Source organism: Physeter macrocephalus, chromosome 2 (genome assembly GCF_002837175.3).
Source record: "Physeter macrocephalus isolate SW-GA chromosome 2, ASM283717v5, whole genome shotgun sequence".
NCBI lineage: Eukaryota > Metazoa > Chordata > Mammalia > Artiodactyla > Physeteridae > Physeter > Physeter macrocephalus.
The window spans coordinates 118,389,632-118,414,072 of NC_041215.1; the positions used below are offsets into that span (position 1 = coordinate 118,389,632).

Consider the following 24,441-nt stretch of genomic DNA (forward strand, 5'->3'; position numbering starts at 1 on the left):
GACTGAGTCTTTGCCCAATCACTTATTAGCTTTATTAGCTATACGGTTTTGGCCAAGTTATTTCATTTCTGTAGCTTCCGTTTCTTTTCAGAAAATGGAGGTAGAAATCTCTATCCAACTAACACATAAGGATGAAATGAGATTGTTTATATGAAAACATTTATAAAGTGTCATGTAGAATATTATCATAAAATGTGTTTGGGTGGTTTACTTTTCAATTTGTATATTGGTTATTGAATATTCCCATGACTGGTAACGCCACTCTAGTTTTAGTCTCATTTCAGTCAAACAACTGGAGTGAAACACAAGAACAAAATTGGTTTTACTTATTTCTAGCAATTAACTGGTTTCTGTATAGGAATTCTCTATCTGAAATAATGATGACGACATTGTTTGAGTTTTAAGTATTTTATACACGTTCTCTTATTAATCTTTATAATAATCTTGAGAGATCATTAATGAGCATTTGTTTGTTTATTTTTGTCTGCCTAGACTGTCACCCAGCCTTTTTCTAGGAAGTGTTCCTTCCTACTTTTTAACCTCATGGCTTGAATGAGAGCTGACATCTAGATCTGGCTCCTAGGCTACCACTAATTCCTGGTTTTTTGAATTGGAGAGTAGAGGGTTAAACCCTCAGTCCCTCTTTGGTCGTGGAGTTGGGCATTATGAGCTTGAAAGTGTTCAGAAACAATGTGGAGGAAGCCAGTCTGAAAGAGCGGGGCCAACATAAAGGCAAATGAAAATGAAATACGGAGATAGAGAGTGAGAGGGTCACAGAATCCTTGTGGTGTTTGAGACTCTGAGTCTAGTCATCCTAAGGCCGTGTGCAGCCTTGCCCTTTCAATTATTTTCTGTTAAGCCAGTAAATTACCCCCGTAAAAGCCAAACCAAAGAGACTTTGGTCGCTTGAAACTGATAGAATAGTTGTCAAGGTAGATAGTGTCATTTGACGGTTGAGAAATGTAAAGCTCAGAGAGGCTGACTGACCATTTTCTCATAGCTAGTGAGTGACAGTCACAGAATTGGAACCCTGTTTATTATTCGGCTTCAGAGCTTGTCTTCTTAAGTACTGCTGATCTTTTCCTGATAGTTTGCCTTTCCCAGTTGGCAAGAAAGATGGAACTGGGGACAGAGGAGATGGCAACTTGCTCTCAGACCACCATGGGCCCTCCTTTCCTCTAAAAGGAATCAGTGAGCAGCAAAAAGAAGGTATTCGGCTGGTGAAAAAGGTGATGATGTCTTTAGAAGGTGAAGATGGGCTGGAGGAAATTTATTCCTTCAGGTAAGACATGAAAGCATTGTTTACAACTTTCATTTGTAAGCATATTAATTTTTCTTTTGATCAGATGGCTCCCTAATGCTTTTCCTTTTCTGGGCCACTTTTGAATTAGCAGTTATACTTTAGTATTTCAATTTTTATTAAAGAAATGGTGAAAGAAATGGCCCCTAATCCTTTTTTTGAAGTTTGCATGGTTGGTGCAAGATTTCTTATTTATTTCCAAGACTATGTCGGTAGAGTTTGGAAATATATAAATATAACGAACGATTTAACAAGTCAAATTATAAAAGATGAGGTAGTAGATTTCTTCTTTATGCCAAGCTCGGGGCACATTTCTTGGGCCCTTCCTTGTCATACACCTAAAAAACATTCTTAATTATAAAAAGTGGTGTCAGATCTGAGATAATATCCTCTAATCCTCTGATTTAGGTTTTAGGAGGCAGTATACTATAATATAGAGATTTTTTTAAAAAACTTTTGGTCTCAAAATAGTTTGGTCAGGCAAAAACAAAACAAAACAAAGCAAAACCCCCAAATATTAAGAATTTACAACCTGTTTATTCCATGTGGGCTTTGTAAAGGCAAAATGATTTAAGAAATGTGAAATCCCTGAAGTACCATATAACAATTAAGCAAGCTGCTTTTTTTGGCCATCCAATTAGAGACTGTGGGAGAGATGATCTCCTTTATCTGTATTACTCTTGGTTGGAATTGGATATACACTTATTTTGAGCAGAGAACCTGAGAGGGGTCCATAGCATCTAGAACGGTGTGTATTTGAAGGGCCTGATTTGGTTAAAGTGGCAATAGAATACCACACTGTATGGCTGTGGAGTTTCAAATTCTCAGGGATACTACTACTACTTAATGTTAAAGAATTAATTCCAGTTTATTAATAAATACACAAAATACAAGCATTTTAAGAAAAGTTCTTAATTGAAGTAGAGGTTCAGTTGAAGTAAAGGTTCAACAGTTAGGATTTTTTTGAGTAGCAATAGTGTGTATCTGCTCTAATTTTTCTTCTCAATCACAATTTTCAAATATTTCTGGTGAGCTATAATAAGCAATCAGCCTGCTTTTCTAAACATAGATACTATTGAAAAATTGCAGGTAAATGGGAATTTTGGAAATTGAACTGTAATTTCCCAAGGCGTTGTCAAAGGAGTCAATGAAGAATCCTGTAAAGTGATGTTTCTTTGTCATAATATGTGTTCTAATTGTAATACATGCAAATATGTGTTCCTAAATTATTGTTCTTTCAAATTTGGATATGGCTTGCTCTAACATGGGAATACATGTCTAAAGCTAACATATTCACCATGATATCGTAAAGAAGAATTATAGGCCAGTAAAATTACCTAAAAAAATTTCTTTTCCTGTAACATAGCAAGGAGGGAAATTACTATGTGTTGTCCTAGCCATTTGAAGTTACTTTGATTTTAGGTCTGCCATGAAGGTGTGGATCAGAACTTTGCCATCTGATACAGTAGCCATTATCCACATGTGGCTATTTAAATTTATTAAAATTAAATAAAATTTAAAACTTAGTCCCGCAGTCATAGTAGCCACAGTTAAAGAGCTCAGTAGCCTATTGGACAGGCATAGTTAGAAATAGAACATTTCCCTCATTGCACAAAGTTGTACAGGACAGCCCTGGACTAGACTTGTCCTCATCTAGAAGACATTAGAGGAAGATAACTTGACTTCTAATTGGGGAGGTTCAAATCTACTGCAGAACTCATCCAGTTGTTCTCAGATGTTACATATAAGAGGCTGGTCTTTAGAATTTCCCCTGGAACAGAATCCAAACCTCTTGATGGTTTTAGATGTGACTTATAATCAGACTAGCAATGTCCTATGAGACAGGTTAGACCTGGTTTCAGACCCATTCATTCCTCAATGAATACAAAGCCAAGGTGTACCGTAAGCTTTGGAGCAGGGCATCATGTTGAATATCTACTATGCATTGTAAATTATTTCTGAAAATTGGAGTCTCTTGAGGCCTCTTTGTCCATAACTCTGGATAATGTCAGATAATCCTTAGTGAATACCACAAATTCCACCTATCTCCTATGATTTTCTCTGTTGTGTTTGATTAGGAACCAGATGAAAATAGAACTGATCTTCACTAGTATTCAAATGAAGTAGCCCTCTACATTGTGTTTGCTACTTCCCAATTCCCTTTCCCTACGCAGTGAGAAACCTAGAGTTACCTGCTTTACTTTAAGACTGAGTGTGGACTGCTAAATTCCTTTATCCCATGGAGAGTCACTATTTAACTCTCTCCACTGTGTGCATATACTTACCATGTCTTTTATTTAAGAGAATGGAAATGAGATAAGAATTGCAGGGTTGTGAACAGTGACGATATAGGATGGGGCCCACCCTTTGATATCTTAGAGCAGGGCTTTTTATCCTCAGGTCCATGGTTTTCAGGGAGTTGGTGTGTGCAAACGCATTTATGAATGTGCTTTTATCATATCCTCACAGTGTCCTTGGTCCTGAAAAAAAAATGTTTAGAACAACTGGCCAAGTTGAAGAAAAGATTGAATAGGGGGAAGCTAAAGATGTTCCTTTTCACCTGTCAGTAAAGGAATTCAACTCCTTCCTCCTAAGCCAACTCATTTGTATTCTGGCTCTCTTCCAAGTGATGGTTGCCACGAGTTTTCCTTGCCATCCCCTGCTGTTCCTCTGTTTATGATCAACAGCATCTCACTTCTCATTCTAGACAGCTAAATGCAATATCCAGCACAGGTTAACATTTTAAAATTGCTGCTTTCATAATACATTTTTCTTTATTAAGTGAGAGTCTGAGACAGCTGTGTGTCTTTAAGAAAATTGAGAGGCGTTCCGTGCCCTGGCCCTGTCAACTGACCATTGGCTCCAATTTGTCTATAAAGATTGTGGCTTATAAATCGGTAAGTGGTAGGTACACATTTTTAAAGAAATGTTAGCAGGCAGACAAATATGCTTATATAAGGAAATGACAATTCGTGTGTGGGTTATTCAAAACCATAATTACTGCTTCTCTAACTGCTCTCCCTGTTCATTTCATCTCTATTTAGCTTTTATGTAAAAGGCATGCTAGCAGAGGAAGTTTTAAGAATTGTCTGTAATAGGGACTTCCCTGGTGGTCCAGTGGTTAAGAATCTGCCTTCCAATGTGGGGGACACAGGTTCGATCGCTGGTCAGGGAACGAGGATCCCATATGCCACGGGGCAACTAAGCCCGCATGCCGCAACTACTTTAAAAAAAAAAAAGGAAAAAAAAAGAATGGTCTATTATAGGGGTTGATTCCCTCCTTTTTCTCTTTCTCTCCATTGACAATTGATTGTTAATCATGAGTTTCAGGTCTTTCTCTTTTTTTTTTTTTAAAGAAAGAAAATGAAATGCATTAAGTTGTATCATTGTGGTATTATAGCAGAAATACAGATACACACCAGAGTTCAGTTCAGTGTTTTGAAAACTCAGTCACACCTAATTTAGTTGTTAATGATCTGGTAGTAACAGCATCTAAGAAATATCAAAAGATGTTGACTTGTTACTGTGAAATGGCCTTTTGTAACATGTACATTTGTACATAATAATATATTTTCAAAAATGAGTTGCTTTTGGTAATTACTTGATGAAATTCCAGTTTGAGTATGAGTCTTGGATCCATGCCTCCGCATGACCTTCCTTGTCTTTTTTCTTTAAATGCACAAAATAAATACATAAAAACATTTAAATATATAAAATGTACAAAATATACAAAGACTTTTTTTGTATATATTCAAGTGTTTTTTTAAATATTCAGGGGCTTAATTCCAAAACACACTACATGCATGAAAACCATGGAGGTACTTCAAGGCCTAGAATAGTGTCCCTGGGAATGAGAATATAGTCTCTTTCCTTTTTTTTTTTCCTAGTTTCTTTTTCATATTTCCTTATTGATTTCTGAGTACTGATAGACTGCTTTCCCCTTGTGTGTTGGGAAACTGTGGTAACAAAATGTAGGGCCCTCCTTTGTTAGACAGTCTGAGGGTTTTGTATAGAAAGTGTTTGAATATATACAAATATTCATATTTATCTGTGGGTTACCCTTGGGGGAAAATAAAATGTAGAAAGAATTATAAAATAAACTAAAATTTCCACAGTAGGCAGGAGACAACAAACCAGTGTAGCTGGAGTCATTGTTCTGGATTTTTTTCTGTAAAGCAGAGAGTATATTAAGTTTTCATCTTTTGTCCATCTGAATCATAGCTTTCCTTGTTTTCCCTTTATTTTTCTTTTGGAAATCAGATTCTACAAGAGAAAGTTAAAAAGTGTTGGACAGTTGTGGATGCAAGAACTCAAAAAAAAGAAGATATACAAAAAGAAACAGTTTATTGCTTGAATGACGATGATGAAACTGAAGTTCCAAAAGAGGATACTATTCAAGGTATTATGCCAGTGAGAGTTTCACTTTTGCCTAGAAGATTTTCTTCAAGATGATAGGAGGCAGGCTAGGTTTTGTATTATTATTTGTCTAGAGACACAACTATATGAGGGGATCTTGAGACACTGGATCCTTTAGGTCATCTGTTGGGTCTCAGGCAGGATGGTTCCAAGGCAGGAGTATACTCGGGCATTCAGTCTCTCTGGGTTTTAAATGTCTCAAGTGACAGGACTTAATACTTGGCTTTGTTTTAAAGTTTGAAACTCACTAGCTAGGAAAATGCTTATATTAACATGGCTGAAGCAAATTTTTTGTTTACCTTTGACTTCCATAGTGATCATTTTTCTGAATGCCAATTTCAGGTTTTATATCCTGCCAGTTTAGCTCCCTTAAGATAATTTAGGGGATAAGAAAAATTATTTGTGTTTGTTATATTGCTTTATGTTCACTAGGATCTTGAGAGTTGTACTTCATATATTTGTACCCATTGGCTCTGTGTAGTGTATTTAGATGGCGTCTCTATCCAGAGGGCTTAGAAGCTAGCTGAGGGTGTCTGAATGTTCAAGAGCTAAAATGATAAGATACCAAATGATGGTTAAGATAGAAACCAGAGTCTGTATATAAATTTATCACCAGACTATGTACTACTCAGTGTAATTTTAATTTGCAAGCCGTAAAAAAAGATTCCTTTCATCTGTGGCACTGCGTTGCAGTATTTGTATATTTATATGTTTTGCAAGGGTCTTGGCGGGTGGGAGAGTGATTAAAGGTGGTGGTGGTTATGACCCCTTTCTTTCTTCTGATGGATTAGAATGTAATAACCCGCAATCTCTACTGATTCTTTAATTCAACTCAATAGTATAGTGTGGTTAAGAACAGAAATTTTGGAGTCAGACCTTGGTTAGAATCATGGCTCCATTACTTGCTCGTCATTTAATCCTCGTATTGTGACTGGCTCATAGTAGGAAGAATAGCATGATTAAGGGCATAAGACCAGGAAAGTAGAGGGCCTTCTCAGTGATACCAAGTAGTTGGGTAAGGTGTATTGAGCATATGCAGATTCGTACTCAGGGTAGTATCTAAAAGACAATCTGCATTTTCTCTTTTAATCTTCACAACAACCAGTGAAGTAGGCACTCTTGTTTCCATTTTACAGATAAGAGAATTGAGGTTGAAAGACATTCGTTAACATGTGCAAAATCTCATAGCTAACAAGTAGCAGAATTTGAACCCAGGGCTGCAGGAGTCTGTTTCTGCATGCTATTCTGAATTAGGAAGGGCTTTGAATGATACACTGAAGAGTTTATGCTTAATTTTGAAAGCAACATGGAGCTGTTTATAATTTTGAGGATCAGAGTGTCATGGGGGCTGTGTTTTAGAAAGATTAATAGGACATCTGGGTACAGGATGGACTGGAAGGAGAAGGGACTAGAGATGAGGGTACAAATTCTTTCGGTTGCAAGCAAAGAATGCAGCTCTGGTTGTCTTCGACAGAAAGCAAACATTGGTGCAGCAAGGGAGAGGGAAGAGTTAGAAACATTGTTTCAGTTCGAAGAGCATAGATGTGCAGCTTTTCTCTCTTACCTTTTTGCAGTTACCCACATACTTCCTTTGCCTGTCTTCCACTTTCTGTCCCCTAATATGTAGAGTTCTCTTTTTTAGATAGAGGGACTAGTTTATTGTGAGCAAAGGACTATGGTCATATTTGTAGTCTGTTCTCTACTCTTTGCCATGTACAAAAGTTACAGTTATTGATTTGCCCTTTAAAAGATGAGCCAGAAAACATAAGACAGTTTTAATTAGAATTTTCAGGTTATTCTCAAATGATTCAAGTAAGATGTCTGAAAAAACATTGGGTTTAGATGCCACTCTTAATTATGTGCCATACATTTCCCGCTTAATTTCTTGTTGAAATTTTTGTTTATATCACCAGCTTTTATTAAAAGACATATATGAAAATAGAAAGTGTTTCTTTTTAATTAAATACATGGCATGTGCAGAGTGAGGGAAGTAACAAACACTGGATCACAGAATCTGCCCCCAAACACACAAGTTTCTTTGTTTCTTGGAGTAAAGATGCATATGCTTTTCCTTTTCATCTACGCAAGGTCATAATCCTTGGATTTTGATGATCTTTCTCCCCATTAAACATATAAGACTATATAGTGAAAGGGCATGACCTTCCATAGAGCAGAGAGGCCCTGGAACAGGGCTGGAGTTTTTTTAAGGAGCCAAGAGCCTATATCTGTAATAACCTAAGTGATTAAAAAGAAAAAAAAAATAGACAATCCAATCCCAGAAGTAAAATAAATTTAAATGCAGAAAAATATCCAGCTTGTCAATTGAATGTTTCTAAATAGAAAAATTTTGGCATTTGGCCATTAGGCATTTGTATATCTCCAGCATCCATTTTTGAGAACATTTTGTTCTGAAAATCCTATGGGCACATTTCCCTGGGTCTCCAGGTTTCTAAATAAATGTGCTCTTGTTATTATGTTTACAAGTCATGATTGTACTTTAGTCAACCATGGTTTATCTTTGGAGGATAACTAGTACATTGCATTTGCTACATTCTTTCTTCTAGGATGGATAATCATTAAGGTAACTAGATTGCAGAATATGGTACTTAAAAAAAATGTAATTAGATTTTAATTGTCTCTGTGTCGTATATGTTTGTGGATCTGCCGCTTTGTTTTCTGCAGTGATCACAAGGGGCAGAAATTTGATTCCGGCAAACAGTATATGGAGGCTTGATCTGGAGTGTGCATGTATTGTTAATGTATGTATAGGGCCAATTTCAGCTTGTAGAAAATGAGGCCCCATATGCTTAACAGATGCTCTTCTCTTGTTCTTTAGGGTTCCGCTATGGGAGTGATATCATTCCTTTCTCTAAAGTGGATGAGGAACAAATGAAATATAAATTGGAGGGGAAGTGCTTCTCTGTTTTGGGATTTTGTAGATCTTCTCAGGTAAAGCACGTATTTGTCTACTAATTGTAAACAAAACAGATGAGCTTTTTTCTCATTATTTGAGATGGTGTGCTTTGGATTGGGCCTGTTACTTGTATGTTTTTTTCACTTCTAGTTTTTCTAAAATGTAGTCTGGCGTGCTGCTATCCTTGATTTTTGAAGGTTAAAAATCAAGAGGTAGAGAAGTCGGCATAAATCAGAATAGATTCAGTGAAAAGTCACTTCTTATCTTTGGTGTCAGTCATAGCTCATAGAAGCCTAAAGAAACAGCATCCAGTTTTTGCTGTTGTATTGCCTTCTCTGTTTACAGGAGTCAAGGTCTAGTTGGGTTCTGAATGACCATAGATCTCTTAGAATATCATTGGTTTATGCCAGTCACCCTTCTTCTCAATGCCCAACAAAGAGGTCTAGGATGCAAAACTTGTTCATTAGTTGTATGTTTTTTAGACGGCAATGCAGAGATACAAAAGAGACACAGTGGAAAATGCAGTAACTTATTGAAGGCTGTGGATACCATATACTATCCAAGAAAGGGTCATTAACGATTCCCAGCAGTTTTAGATGAAATGTTCTTGAGGTAGGCAACCGAACAGAATGAATAAGTAGAAAGTGCATCTCTTTAGGCTCTGTAGGGATGAAGAGATTTTTGTTGGTTCTAGAAGAACTCAAGTGAGAGTTAAAATAAAAATAAATATAACCCAATATACCACATTTAAATTTCTTCATGTTGCCCCAGCATGTAGTCCCGGTATAATTCAGTGAGGTGGGGAGGATGTTTTCCATCATATGCTCAAACTGTTAGATACAGTTTTAAGACTCATAAACCAAAGATTAAGAGTATTTACTTGAAGTCGATACAGTTAATGGTGAGAGTAAATACCTTTTGGAAGTTGAGTATCTAACAGTTCTCTAACAAATTACACTAAATGTGCTTTTCTTTAAAATTATTCACTTTGGGAGGTATATAAACCTAAAATTTATGGTTCTTAATCTCGGTGCTTATGAGTCTTTTCAGTGAAACAGAACCTCCATTCAGACCTATTTGTAGAAACTGGCTTATTGGGAACTGGGTCTGCCTAATTCCAGATAGGCAGAAAAGATCTATCCAAAACTCCTATAATTGTAATTTAGGACTCAAAACACTGAAATCATCTGTGTCATGGTAGGTGTGGGGACCTATTTAGTTAGATGGCAAAGCAAGAAAAAGTGAGCTGAAAAAGTACGTTTTCCATTTTAAAAGATTTTTATTGACTTGAAATTAACTTTTAAGTCATGAAGTGTTTTCTAAACCAACTTTCTGTTGTTTTTAAGCTCTAAATGATTTTTATCTTAAGTGCAATATCAGACAGGTACAATAAAGATAGTCATAATAGCTATCATTTATTGAGTGATTATAATATAATCAATATACTAACCACTTTATATAAATTCCCATTTAATTCTTACTACAGTCCTCTCAGGTAGGTGCCATGATATGTATTTTATACATTAGGAAATTGAGGTTCAGCACTGTTAGGTAATTGGCCCAAGGTCCCCAGCTAGAAGGTGGTAGAGATGGGTTTTGAACCAGGTCTCTCTGACTCCAAAGCTATGCCATTCATCAGCTATAATCTGCCCACCAGATAGACAGGCTCATTTTTGAATAGTCTAGTTTTTACATACCTGCTTTTGTGTATTATGTTAACAAATGCATACACGTCATCTTAAGAACAAGGTTTTTCCATATCAACTAAGGTAAAGTATAGGTATGTACCTTTTAATAAACTAGTAATTAGCTTTAAATTAATAAGATCACACAGTTTTCCAGATTCCCTTAATCTGAGGGACACTAATATTTCTGGATTGAATTAGTGTGAAACTTCATAATATAAAATAGGGGTTTTTTTGGTTTGGAATTTTTTTTTTTGAATTGTGAATTACTCTTCTCTTTTAAACTTTCAGGAGTCCTTTCAATTTGCCTTCTTCCGTGTTGTCAGTGTTCTGGGTATCTAATTATAGGATGGATAAGAAGTTAGCCAGAATTTCCCCAAATGTCTGGCTGTCCTTTGAGAAGTCATTTAGGTGCCTTAGGAAAAGGTATCATTAACTGTTCTTGAATCAGTCAAGAACTATTCCAGATTCTAATAGGAGGGCAAATAAATCTATATGGATGTAGCAAACTGAAAATATAAGATTATTCCCATATTTTTTCAAATAATGGTTTTCAGATGGGGAATGGAAGTGAAGATGGAGGTATTTGGCTTATATGGGCCTCACCCCCACACCTTTGGGACTCAGTTTTCCTGAGCTGCTGTTACCGTGAAAGTGCTCACAATTTCTCAGCTTAGAGGTGGGAGGGCAGAAAAAATATTTGAGAAGCATTGCCTCTCTTACGGCACATTCTTATAAACATGCTCCAGGCTCAAGATGACATAGATCAAAGAGAAGTTGATCTTGGTTGATAGACGCAGGTGGTTATAATATTAGGAACTCTTAGTATTCATCTTCTAGTCTTTGTCTCCTCTGATACTGTGCTAGGTGAGTAATTTAAAGGACACATGGTACTCTAGTCTCTTTGCAGTTCATCAATGCCTTGTCATTGCTCTTAGGATGAAGTCCAAACCACTTAACTTTGCTCATAAGAGACTTCATGACCTGATCTTTGCTAATCTCACTCATCTAACTTTTCAGGTTTCCCGCTTGCACTGTGGCACTGCGCTACTCCAAAAGCAGTTCCCCAAATGTACTATGTGTTTATGTCACTCCAGACTTAATCATACTATTATCCTGCTGAGGATACTTGTGCCCAGACTTTCATCTTAGTTCCTTCCCATCCTTCAAGTCTTGACTTAGGTGTCACCATTTGCAGAAGCCTTCCCTGACACCTCATGACGAAGATAGCTGCCTTTCTTATGTGCTCTTGTAGCACTGAACTATAATACTGTACTCTTGTGGACTGGTAGCACTGTCTGGTTATACTCCACTGCAGTTAATTTCATATTTATTTACGCTCCTCAAGACAAGGCTACTTCCTCTTCATTATTGTGTTTATAGTGCCCAGAACAATGTTTAACATAAACGAGGCACTCATATATTTGTTGTGTTTAAGTGATTTGAACCTCAAATAGTAAGTTGTTTCTAGTACCTGTGAATGTTTTTCAGTAAGAGCATTTTGAATGTAATTTCCTAGTAATGTGTGGCTTTATGGTTTTTTGTGTTACTTATTTTGGATCGAAACCAGTTCTTTTCCTCACTTCCTCTTGTAGGTCCACATGAAATATTTTATGGGAAATCAAGTTCTAAAGGTCTTTGCAACAAAAGATGATGAGGTGAGTTGACAATAGGTCTTTGAGGTAGTGCCGTAGAATTGAATTGTCATTTTAAGTGAGTTGTTTGGGGCTTTTATAGTTTAAAATGACATTAATTCTTGCAACAGCAGTGGGAAAATTCACTGACCTTTAACTCTGAAAATGGAGAAATGATAAATGAATTTGTCATAGCATGAGCACAAGGCCTGAGGACATAGTTCTGCAATTGGAGATCAGGTGAGTTTTAAAAACAAAAACATTTGAACAAATACGTTTAAGTATGGGGATCTCATGGTCACAGGTTCAGGAAGGTTGGGGTCAGGTTAACATTTTCATTTTCATAAACAGAACATTTAGTGCTGGCTTAAGCATCCTGAAGGTGAGCTTCACTGACTCACGGGACTACTTCCATCATTGAGAAATTTGTCTTATCCCCCTTACCTCTTTCTTTTCATTATTTTCCTATATCCCCAAGAGATTCTGTTTTCAGGCTGGTTTCTGCCTGGCTAACAACCCGTGACTCTTGCATCCTACACTCACACCTGCCCTCTCTATAAATATTTTCTATGTAGTCTTCAAGTAAGAACTTGTTATTTCCTTGGAGATTTTGATGTTAACTGGAAGGTTACCATCCAGTGTCTGTTTAAGACTACTTAGGTCTCCATATTCCAGAAGTTAACTTGCATTTGGAACTGGTAAACTGGATGTAGATGGCTTGTTTGGGGTGGGGGGAAGGGTGGTGGTATAAGTGATCTAGTCCTCTTTTTCTCCTCACTTCTAAAGGGTAGCTGGCTGCTGATTTAGTGAATGGATATGCCATTATTCTATTAGAACAGTAAAATTAGGAGAAGAAAATGCTTGGCTTCCACTCTGTTAAATGGATTCATTAAAGCACAGTAGGTGTACGTGAATCCTCAAATTTGAGAGTCCTAGTTCTTGGATTTCTCCTGAATCAAATCCTAATGGGAATCAGACAGTTCTAGTATCTATTGTCAACACAACTTAACTGCATTTTTAACTTCTGCTGAGGTTTTAACTCCAACTTACTGTCCCTTTACCCAAAGAAAATTCTGATCACTTCACGTGATTGCTGGGTATGCAGTAAGGAAAATCATATCACAAAGCTGTGTTGACACATACGATTCTCTAGACTTTCTAGCTCAGGTTAGGGCAGCATTGTGACTTGCATAATTCAAATCCAGCCTCATACAGACCCTATAGATCACAGGGTCACTGAGTCACTAAAGAAAAAAAAATTCATCTACTGATGGCAAAGCGCTACTCTTTGGTGTCAGTTCTTGATGTCATAGTTAAAGAATACTATTAACTAATTGGGGCTATGAGATAAGCAGGGGAGTAAGGAAGCTATGTCGTATGAGGACTGAGTAAAAGATTGCATGGAGAAGACTTGTTGCATAGGTAGGCAGGGGAGTAGGAGGGATGAGAGACAATAGCCTTCTTCAGATACTTAGAGGATTATCATGTGGAATAGAAACTAAACTATGCTTCCTACCGAGGGTAAATTGGAACCAACAAGTGGTCATTTTGTTCAAGATGAAGAATTATTTTATCAACAAGGATTACTGTCTCCAAATGGATTGGTTCCTTGTGAGATGGTCAGATCCCCATTCCTGTGAGTTTCTAAGCAGAGTCTCTACCAATCAGATGTTAGGAAGGGAATTCCTTCATGATGTGGGTTGTTAAACTAGATGAATACTTTTGTTTTTCAGCTCAAATATTCTATGATTCTATGAATATATTCCTTTTTAAAAATGTTTTCTCTGGTCATTAGCATATAATTTTTTTTGTATGGAGAATCTACATTTTTATGTGCTGGTTTTCGCTATGTGGAGGAGAACGGGAGAAGAGAAAGGAAGGAAATGGAGCTTTAGTTGAGTTTCCCACAGGAGTAATATGGTGTTCTAGCTGCCATTCTGGACCCCATCCTTCCTTCTTTAAGTATCCCAGTTGGTCCTATCAAAGACACCCAAATAAAAACTTGCAAACAAATTGGAAGTAATCTCTTCTTCAGACTCCCATCGTGCTTATCTGGCCTCTCTTATGGGACTTGTTAGAATATACACATTCTGTACTTGGTACACGTCTTGTTTCTGCTAGTAAAGAAGCTCAGTGAGATCAGGGACTCAACTTTGTTTTCTTACATTGCCTAAGATAGTGCTTAGCCAAGAGTAGGCACTAAGTAAGTATTCCTTGAATTGAACTGAAAAGGTAATCAGTCTGTCATGAAATCTGTAGAGGATTTTGATGACTAGGTATTGATGTCATAGGTTTTTAGTGGAGGAGATGGGAATACACATAGCTAACTTTGATAAGGGTTAGCTGTAACAGTGAGAAAAGTACAAAGTTTTGGGGGAGTTATGGAGAGGGAGAGAGCTGAGTAAAGCAAATCTGAAATGGAGAGCTTGTCAATTTACTGGGCCTTGAAAATGGGTTAGAAGCTTGAGAGCCAGAGATTTGGAGAGAGCATTCTAGTGAGGAGGAAACTGTGCAAGCAAAAAGCTACCGAGGTGGGAGAGTACAAGACTTGCCCGTGAATAATGATCAGCTCTACCGAGGCAGGGATAGAGGAACCTTGGAGGTTTTTATGAAAGAGAGTGACGTGATCAGCTCTAGGAACAGGGGAGGCAGTGACGGAACAGAACAGACAGAATTTGAAAGACGGCCTAGAGGTAGACTTGGTGGAGTGTGGTGAACACTTGAAGGTGAGGGACTGTAGGGAGGCATTATCAACTGTAGGACTTCTCATTTGGTCGACTGGGAGGTGGTGGTAGTGGAAGCGGGGAGCACAGGAGGAGAAGAAGGGAAAGACAGTAAGCTTAGTTTCGGTCATGGATAGTTTGAGATACCTAAGGTGTAACTGTACAAGTTACCTACCAACTAGTAGGCGATATAAGCCTGGATCTCGGGAGAGTTTTTTTATCTTTCTTTTTTAAAATTTATTTATTTGTTTATTTTTGGCTGCATTGGTCTTTGTTGCTGCGCACAGGCTTTCTCTAGTTGCAGCGAGTGGGGGCTGCTCTTCGTTGTGCGCAGGCTTCTAATTGCAGTGGTTTCTCTTGTTGCAGAGCACGGGCTCTAGGCACACACGCTTCAGTAGTTGTGGCACGCAGGCTTTAGAGCGCAGGCTCAGTAGTTGTGGCGCACCGGCTTAGCTGCTCCGCGGCTTGTGGGATCTTCCTGGACCAGGGCTCGAACCCGTGTCTCCTGCACTGGCAGGTGGATTCTAAACCACTGTGCCACCAGGGAAGTCCCTTGGGAGAGTTTTAAAGCTGAATATACAGACTTTTGATTCATCAGCTCATGGGACTGGATAAAATAAATAGTCGCCAAAGTAGAGTTTTAGAGTGAGAGGAGGAGAGAAAGGCCAAGAGCAGAATTTCAAGATTAGTTGGAAGAAGAGAAGAGCTGGGGGAGGAGTGGTGTACAAAAGTAGAATAATCAGGGCAGAGTGTTGTTTCTGAAGCCAAAGAAGGAGAAAGTGTAGAAAAAGAGGGATGGTCAGATGCTACTGATAGGTCAAGCAAATAGAATGCAGACTAAGAGTTAGGCAATTTGGAGATCATGGGGGACTTCAGAGGATAATTTCAGTAAGGAAGTGGGTCAGTAGCTTGATTAGATTGAAGAATAATTGTGTTCTAAGCAGTGAAACAGCAAGATTGTTATTTCATGAAATGTAAAGATGAAGGGAAAGAAAGTTATAGATACTAATTTGTGGAGAGAGGGGCAGAGAGATTTTGTTTAGAGTGAGGGTGTGAATGCAGAGGAGAAGGAAAATTGAAGGAATAAGAGAAAATAATGAAGAAAAGTTCCAGAAGAGGTACAGTAAATGTGATTAAATGCAGATGTGTACAGTGTAACCTTAAAGTGGTTAGAGGGGCACTTAAAATCTAAAACAGGGGGCTTCCCTGGTGGCGCAGTGGTTGAGAGTCCGCCTGCTGATGCAGGGGACACGGGTTCGTGCCCCGGTCCGGGAAGATCCCACGTGCCGCGGAGCGGCTGGGCCCGTGAGCCATGGCCGCTGAGCCTGCGCGTCCGGAGCCTGTGCTCCGCAACGGGAGAGGCCACAGCAGTGAGAGGCCCGCGTACCGCGAGAAAAAAAAAAAAAAAATCTAAAACAGGAAGAAAGTGAGTAACAATCTTGTAAGTATTGTGCTGTGAAAATCCTCACGTGTTTGATATGTGTTAACGCATGCATCTTTCTTACTAGGCGGCAGCAGTTGCCCTTTCCTCCCTGATTCATGCTTTGGATGAATTAGACATGGTGGCCGTAGTTCGGTATGCTTATGACAGAAGAGCTAATCCTCAAGTTGGCGTGGCTTTTCCTTATATCAGGGACTTCTATGAGGTAAACCTGCAAGTCTTTTATTCATATTAATTTTTTTCCCTTCAGTTCCTTTATTCTAAACAGTGCTTCTCAACTGTTAACATGCATGAGAATTACTTGGGGGATCTTGTTAAAATGCAGTTTCTGATTCTGTAGGTCTGGGGTGGGGTCCTGAGATTCTGCATTTCTCACCAACTCCCACGTAATGCTGTTGCTGCTGGTTTGTGAACCACACTTTCAGATGCAGTGAAAGAACATAAATTATAAGAGGATGCAAAGAGCTTCTTATTAAATCAAATCAGTAAACATTAACCGTGAGCTTCTGTTTGCCCAGTCCAGGGACCTTCTCATCCTTCTTGACTTCTCAGAACCTAAAGGGAGTACAGATTACCTCCCTTTCTACAACAGCCTTTAGTGTGGATAAAGGTTGAGGGTGTGATTTTCTTGTGATCCTGGTGAAGTTCCGTTTTTCTAGGGCTCTCCTGTTTAAGATACAGGTCTAGATCCCTCGCCATTTCCTGTTTCTCAGAGAACTCACTGTAGCAGAAATGGAACGAGAAGGCAGATATCTTGACTTCCACGTCAGCTTGCCAGTCACCTTGACTCTCTCATTTGTTGTGTTGGTCATGCATTTTGTAGGTATTCTTTGCTAGTCTTTCTTTTAAGCATTTCTTTTATGTTTAATATTCTTTGTACTGTTTGCAGTTGTGTACAGCTAATCACAGAAATCGGAACACTTTATTCTCCATGTCCCAGACTTAAGCCGTCTGATTTTTGAAATCCTTTTGTTGTGCCACTTTCACAGTGTTTGAGATCAGCTTTAAATTTTTTCCATTAATTCGGTTGTTTCTGTTTTTACCTCCACTCTTTCTCATTAGTGTTTAGTGTACGTACAGCTGCCTTTCATGGAAGACTTGCGGCAGTACATGTTTTCATCCTTGAAAAATAATAGGAAATGCACTCCCACAGGTGAGTTTATTTCCATTTTGCTCACTGATTGGCTCTAAACACAGACTGTTTTGGGGAAATCACCTGTCTTTAGTCATGGTTTGGGGCTCGGATTTCACAGGGTGGAGTTACAGTTGACCCTTGAACAATGAAGAGGTTAGGGGCACCACTCCCCCCAGTCGAAAGTCCACGTATAGCTTTACAGTTGGCCCTCAGTATCCATGGTTCTGTATCTGCAGATTCAACCAATCTCAGATTGTGCAGTAATGTACATATATACTTATAATCCATATATAAGTGGATCTGAGCAGTTCAAACCCACGTTGTTCAAGGGTCAACTGTAGTTGGATTCCAGTCACACTCATATACGGTAATGATGAAGGTGATTTTTTTCCAGTAGCAGGGATAGGCTTGCTCCAAACGTTGTCTAGTTTCCCCCTTCTGACTTAGAGCTTGTATCTGGGGAGCAGCTTGCTGGAAATGGATGTGCATTCTTTAATTGTGAGCAGAAGGTTTGCCCTCTACTGAAGTGGACTGACATGTGGTATCAGACCTGTGACTAGTGTCCTATGTAAAATATGATGTAACTTGAACCAAAAAGTGACAGTGCTGTAGATGCCCTTTTCTCTTTGCCCTTTCTTCATAGTTTACATTATCAGTCCAAGTCCTGTTCCAGGAGTTACTGGGAGCTTAATGAGAAGAGGTCTTTATTAGGCATCTGGCTGCAAATGTCGGGGTGCTACCCAGAGTGATTCTCACACACACAGATCCTGTCTTCCAGAAATCTCACAGTTTAAGACAGTTATCATAAGGTATACCAGTGGGCTGAATGTAGAGAACATACCAAAAAGAACACAGAATGATGAGTAGATGTTTTAGTGGACAAGTTTAAATCTGCATCAGTGTAGGATTAGGGAATTGTGAGGTGAGTCTCAGAACTGGGTGCCCTCTGTACATTGGGAGCAGTGTGCAGGGCAAAAGCTAAGAATCAGATGGGCCCCTAGGGCTTGTATCTTTACCTTCTAGAAATGAGTCTCTCTGCATCACGTGGAGCCAGGCCTGGACTTGAATGTGTAGAGGGTGCCAGCGTGTTACAGTATTCTGTCTCTTCCTCTTGGTAATTCCAAACTTTAAATGAGAAGAACATTTAAAAAAGAGAACTTAGTTGAGAGATTACCTTATAGATATAAATCACTCAGGATCTAAAACATTAAATATTTTTCGATCTCTTGCTTTATATTGTGTGAGTTCTGTGACATTTTTGTTTGCATTTGCTCCATTGGAAAAATGGATCATTAAAATTGTTTGGCATATTTCCCAAGTCAGCATTTATGTAGGGGTGTGAAATGCCAGCGTAGTCTGGCCTGATAGTAGCCTGTCGTAGCAGATGGAAATCACCAAATATTCACCCACACAGGTACCACCTCCTTCCTATTACCGGGTGGACCCTGCAGTAGTCAGCTTGAGATGGTGCCTGAAACCTCCCTTGGAGACTCTAAAAATGGGATAGAAATGTCTCATGATAAATATCTGTATGCTCGTTCATTTTGTAGTAGCTGTCCAAAAGGGATGTTTGAAAAGATGAAGAATAGAAGCATAATGAACTTTTAGGAACTGCTTACTCTTTTCCGCCTTTTGCCTAGTGACTGTGAATGATCCCAAAATAGCACTTCAGTTTTAATAGCTGAACTGCTGTATGAATCAGCAGAATGAAAGTTATACATGGCAGTTTAGGTAGAGGCATTTTGGGGAGAGTTGCCTTTCATCCACATTGCTTTGGGCTGTGTCGTTTTCACTGACTTGGTAGATTTTTATTGGGGAGAACTTGCTTCCTATCTGGTATTAGACATAAAGAAGAGGACGTCATGTTTCTGCTCTCGAGGATCCTTAGAATTTGAATGGAGTGGGGTAAGACAATGTATGCACGACTTTTTCCAAAGAAGACTTACATACGCGTGGCCAATAGACACATGAAAAGATGCTCAGCATCACTAATCATTAGGGAAATGCAAATTAAAACCACACCTGTCAGAATAGCTATCATCAAAAAGACAACAGGGCTTCCCTGGTGGCGCAGTGGTTGAGAATCCGCCTGCCGATGCAGGGGACACGGGTTCGCGCCCCGGTCCGGGAAGATCCCACATGCCGCGCGGAGCGGCTGGGCCCGTGAGCCATGGCCGCTGAGCCTGCGTGTCCGGAGCCTGTGCTCCGCAACGGGAGAGGCCACAACAGTGAGAGGCCCGCGTACAGCAAACAAACAAACAAACAAAGACAACAAATAACATGTGTTTGCAAGGATGTGGAGAAAAGGGAACTCCTGAGCACTGTTCTTGGAATGTAAATTGGTACAGCCACTATGGAAAACAGTGTTGAAGTTTCCCAAAAAATTAAAAAATAGAACTACCATATGATCCAGCAGTTCTACTTCTGGGTATTTTCCCAAAGAAAACAAAAACACGAACTCAAAACGATATATGCATGCCTATGTTCATTGCCATATTATTTACAGTAGCCAAGTTATGGGAGCAACCTAAGTGTCCATCAATAAATGAATGGACAAAGAAGATGTGATACACACACACACACACACACACACACAATGGAGTGTTAGCCATAAAAAAGAATGAAATCTTGCCATTTGCGACAACATGGATGGACCTAGAAGGTATTATTCTAGGTGAAATAAGTCAGACAGGGAAAGACAAATACATTATGATTTCACTTAAATGTGGAATCTAAAAAAAACAAATAAACAAATAAAACAGAAACAGACTCTTAGATACAGAGAACAAACTGGTGGGTTGCTAGAGCGGAGTGGAGTAAGGGGATGAGTGAAATAGGTGAGGGGGATTAAGAGGTACCGACTTCTAGTTATAAATAAGTCACAGGGATAAAATCTACAGCATGGGGAATATAGTCGATAATATTGTAATAACTTTGTATGGTGACAGATGGTAACTAGACTTATCGTGTTGTTCATTTTGTAATGTGTAGAAATATTGAATCACTACGTTGTACACCTGGAACTAACGTAGTGTTGTAGATCAATTATACTTCAATTTAAAAAAAGATTGAAAAAAAAGACATGCACGCAGGTCTGTGTGATTAGCGCCATGAGGTTTGTGAGAGGAAAGAACTCATTCTGACTTGGGGAGATTGTAAAGGAATCCACTCACTCTGGTCCAATGGCATCTTCCTGTTAAGTTGGTATACTCTGATACAGGTAATGTTAAATCCTTATAAAGCTAGTGCTTCATTTCCAAAGGCATTTTCCTTTTCTTATTTAATGTTATTCTCCTTTGCCAGTTACCAGTTACCAGTTTTTTTAATGTCAACTCAATGAATACTGAGTATTTTGAATTAGCATATGGAAGGTGGGTTTTTAATGGCTCTGGTGCATTTTTCTTGAACAAACTCTTTTGCTTTTGATAGAATATTCCACTATCAAAAGTTCATTAGAGCTGGGAAGTACCTAAAAGACCAGCTACTCTAAATAGCTCTCTTTGCAAATAAGAAAACCGAGGCTCAAGTTAAATGACTTGCATAACTAGAGAGTATTTTTGGCAGGGCCAGGACTGAATATTCTTCCAGTATTGCTGTGAATATCTGTGAATGGAAAGCATTTGTTTTGGAGACTAATGGAGGTAATAATTATTTCCTTTTGCTGCTCTGTTTATCCTTGTCGTAGAGGCGCAGTTGAGTGCTGTTGATGCTTTGATTGACTCCATGAGCTTGGTAAAGAAAGATGAAGAGGAGGGCACCATTGAAGACTTATTTCCAACCAGCAAAATCCCAAATCCTCAATTTCAGAGGTTATTTCAGGTGAGAGAGGAAAGGTGAACCAGTCATACTGTTTTTAGATGAAAGAGAGCTAAGTGAAAAGTTAGGGTAATTGGCTGGTCCCAGTCAAACTGAGGGCTCAGTTGCTCTGTCTATTTAATGGAAGAATAACGCCTTTCTCTACCTACTGAAAAAAGATTTAAAAAAGTACTCTGAGCTTTTAGAAAGAAAGAAGTAAAGTTAGGATGTTTTAAAATTTTTTTCTGGGAGAAGGCTAGATTTTTTTTTTTTTTTTTTTAACAGGCGGGCCAAATAAAAAGCAGATTCTTCTTTTATGCTTTTTACTGGGTTTCTTCCTCTGTTTTATGTGAATGAGGCTTTTCCTTGTTTGTTTTTTTTTAATATCCAAATAGGAGGGGGGTTTTTATAAACTGTAATATGTAACCACTATTAGGGAAGAAGTGTTAGAGGTCAGAGGGGTTATAGTATGAACTTATTAAAGAGTAGCTAAAATAAAGAAAAATATAAATTTCTGAGTCTTGGTCCAAAGGAATTAGAAGATGGACATTGGATTAAGGGAAGCTGGGTAACTTGACAAGAGAGTTGATTTGTGTGCAGGAAGGGGAGGGATGGACCAAGGATGAAGTGGAAGGACTATCCCAATCCTGGAATAACCTGGTGAAAGCAGGACATAAGCTTCTCTGAACCCCACAAAGGTGAAAAAAATCACAGGCAGCTTTGCCGGGCAAATTGTTCCCCTTGGGGAATGGAGGGCCTACTGCTGTGGCAGGTGGGGGGAGATGGGAAAGGAGGCTTTATGTTGGGGAGCTCCTTGATTGCCCCTTTTGACTCATTTCTCAAAGCATCCTTAACTAACTCAAGTCCATGTTAGGGCCTGTTGTGATTTTGAGGGATCTTCTACTCATAAGAAACTGCCTGGTTTTTTGATGTTTGTAATTTTTAAAAAAATCTTTTTTGCTAAAATCAGAACTATGAAGATTAACAGGTCAAGACCTGACTCAGTGAATACTTCCATATTCTAAGTGTAATCAAGTATAAATTACTTGTTTACATTTCTTTGCTGTTTTTGACAAGTGGACTTCAAGACCTGAAGGCCTTTGCCATTTGTAGAGAAGGGAGGAGCAGACTAGTTGGCGTGGAAAGCTTGCAAAAACAGGTCACTATGGTGAAAAATAGAAACTTCTAATACTTGGCAGATACCAAGGGTAGGTACTATTATCTTCAACAAATATTTGTTGGATTAATGAACAGATGCAAGCCATAAGTGCAGGCATTGTTATCTTTTTTTTTCATTATTATCTTTTAAAGCTTTAAGAACTGGCAACTTTGATTTTTACAACCTACCAATTTTGTTTTCTTTTGTAGGGGAGAGTTTTTCTTTTATTTTTTTTTAACATCTTTATTGGAGTATAAGTGCTTTACAATGTTGTGTTAGTTTCTGCTGTGTAGCAAAGTGAATCACCTATATGTATACATATATCCCCATATCCCCTCCCTCTTGTGTCTCCCTCTCACCCTCCCTATCTCACCCCTCTAGGTGGTCACAAAGCACCTAGCGAGCTGATCTGCCCATGTGATGCAGCTGCTTCCCACTAGCTATGTATTTTACATTTGGTTGTGTATATATGTCAGTGCTGCTCTCACTTCGTCCCAGCTTACCCTTCCCCATCCCCGTGTCCTCAAGTCCGTTCTCTACGTCTGCATCTTTATTCCTGTCCTTTCCGTAGGTTCATCAGAACCATTTTTTTATTTTTAGATTCCATATATATGTGTTAGCATACAGTATGTGTTTTTCTCCTTCTGACTTACTTCACTCTGTGTGACAGACTCTAGGTCCACCCACCTCACTACAGATAACTCAATTTCGTTTCCTTTTATGGCTGAGTAATATTCCATTGTATATATGTGCCACATCTTTATCCATTCATTGTTCAGTGGACACTTAGGTTGCTTCCATGTCCTGGCTATTGTAAATAGTGCTGCAGTGAACATTGTGATACATGACTCTTTTTGAATTATGGTTTTCTCAGGGTATATGCCCAGTAGTGGGATTGCTGGGTCATATGGTAGTTCTATTTTTAGTTTTTTAAGTAACCTCCATACTCTTCTCCATATTGGCTGTATCAGTTTACATTCCCACCAACAGTGCAGGAGGGTTCCCTTTTTTCCACACCATCTCCAGCATTTACTGTTTGTAGATTTTTTGATGATGGCCATTCTGAATGGTGTGAGGTGATAACTCATTGTAGTTATGATTTGGATTTCTCTAATGATTAGTGATATTGAGCATCCTTTCACTTTTGACTCATTTCTCAAAGCATCCTTAACTAACTCAAGTCCATGTTAGGGCCTGTTGTGATTTTGAGGGATCTTCTACTCATAAGAAACTGCCTGGTTTTTTGATGTTTGTAATTTTTAAAAAAATCTTTTTTGCTAAAATCAGAACTATGAAGATTAACAGGTCAAGACCTGACTCAGTGAATACTTCCATATTCTAAGTGTAATCAAGTATAAATTACTTGTTTACATTTCTTTGCTGTTTTTGACAAGTGGACTTCAAGACCTGAAGGCCTTTGCCATTTGTAGAGAAGGGAGGAGCAGACTAGTTGGCGTGGAAAGCTTGCAAAAACAGGTCACTATGGTGAAAAATAGAAACTTCTAATACTTGGCAGATACCAAGGGTAGGTACTATTATCTTCAACAAATATTTGTTGGATTAATGAACAGATGCAAGCCATAAGTGCAGGCATTGTTATCTTTTTTTTCATTATTATCTTTTAAAGCTTTAAGAACTGGCAACTTTGATTTTTACAACCTACCAATTTTGTTTTCTTTTGTAGGGGAGAGTTTTTCTTTTATTTTTTTTTAACATCTTTATTGGAGTATAAGTGCTTTACAATGTTGTGTTAGTTTCTGCTGTGTAGCAAAGTGAATCACCTATATGTATACATATATCCCCATATCCCCTCCCTCTTGTGTCTCCCTCTCACCCTCCCTATCTCACCCCTCTAGGTGGTCACAAAGCACCTAGCGAGCTGATCTGCCCATGTGATGCAGCTGCTTCCCACTAGCTATGTATTTTACATTTGGTTGTGTATATATGTCAGTGCTGCTCTCACTTCGTCCCAGCTTACCCTTCCCCATCCCCGTGTCCTCAAGTCCGTTCTCTACGTCTGCATCTTTATTCCTGTCCTTTCCGTAGGTTCATCAGAACCATTTTTTTATTTTTAGATTCCATATATATGTGTTAGCATACAGTATGTGTTTTTCTCCTTCTGACTTACTTCACTCTGTGTGACAGACTCTAGGTCCACCCACCTCACTACAGATAACTCAATTTCGTTTCCTTTTATGGCTGAGTAATATTCCATTGTATATATGTGCCACATCTTTAT

The 24,441-nt window shown here is 38.6% G+C and overlaps 2 protein-coding genes across 5 annotated transcripts in view; both read left to right on the forward strand.

Annotated features, from left to right (window-relative positions):
* The window catches only part of SMARCAL1 (SNF2 related chromatin remodeling annealing helicase 1), a 285,071-nt gene that overhangs the window by 25,395 nt on the left and 235,235 nt on the right, over positions 1-24,441 (forward strand). The window lies entirely within an intron of this gene.
* XRCC5 (X-ray repair cross complementing 5) overlaps positions 1-24,441 on the forward strand; it is a 99,769-nt gene that overhangs the window by 11,537 nt on the left and 63,791 nt on the right. For all 4 annotated transcript variants that reach the window (XM_028481680.2, XM_028481685.2, XM_024124735.3 and 1 more), the window contains exons 6-13: positions 1,091-1,282; positions 4,083-4,197; positions 5,561-5,699; positions 8,553-8,665; positions 11,911-11,973; positions 16,181-16,318; positions 17,176-17,266; positions 20,934-21,067. In XM_028481680.2, coding sequence (XP_028337481.1) covers positions 1,091-1,282; positions 4,083-4,197; positions 5,561-5,699; positions 8,553-8,665; positions 11,911-11,973; positions 16,181-16,318; positions 17,176-17,266; positions 20,934-21,067 — 985 coding nt within the window. The remainder of the gene's footprint in view (positions 1-1,090; positions 1,283-4,082; positions 4,198-5,560; positions 5,700-8,552; positions 8,666-11,910; positions 11,974-16,180; positions 16,319-17,175; positions 17,267-20,933; positions 21,068-24,441) is intronic.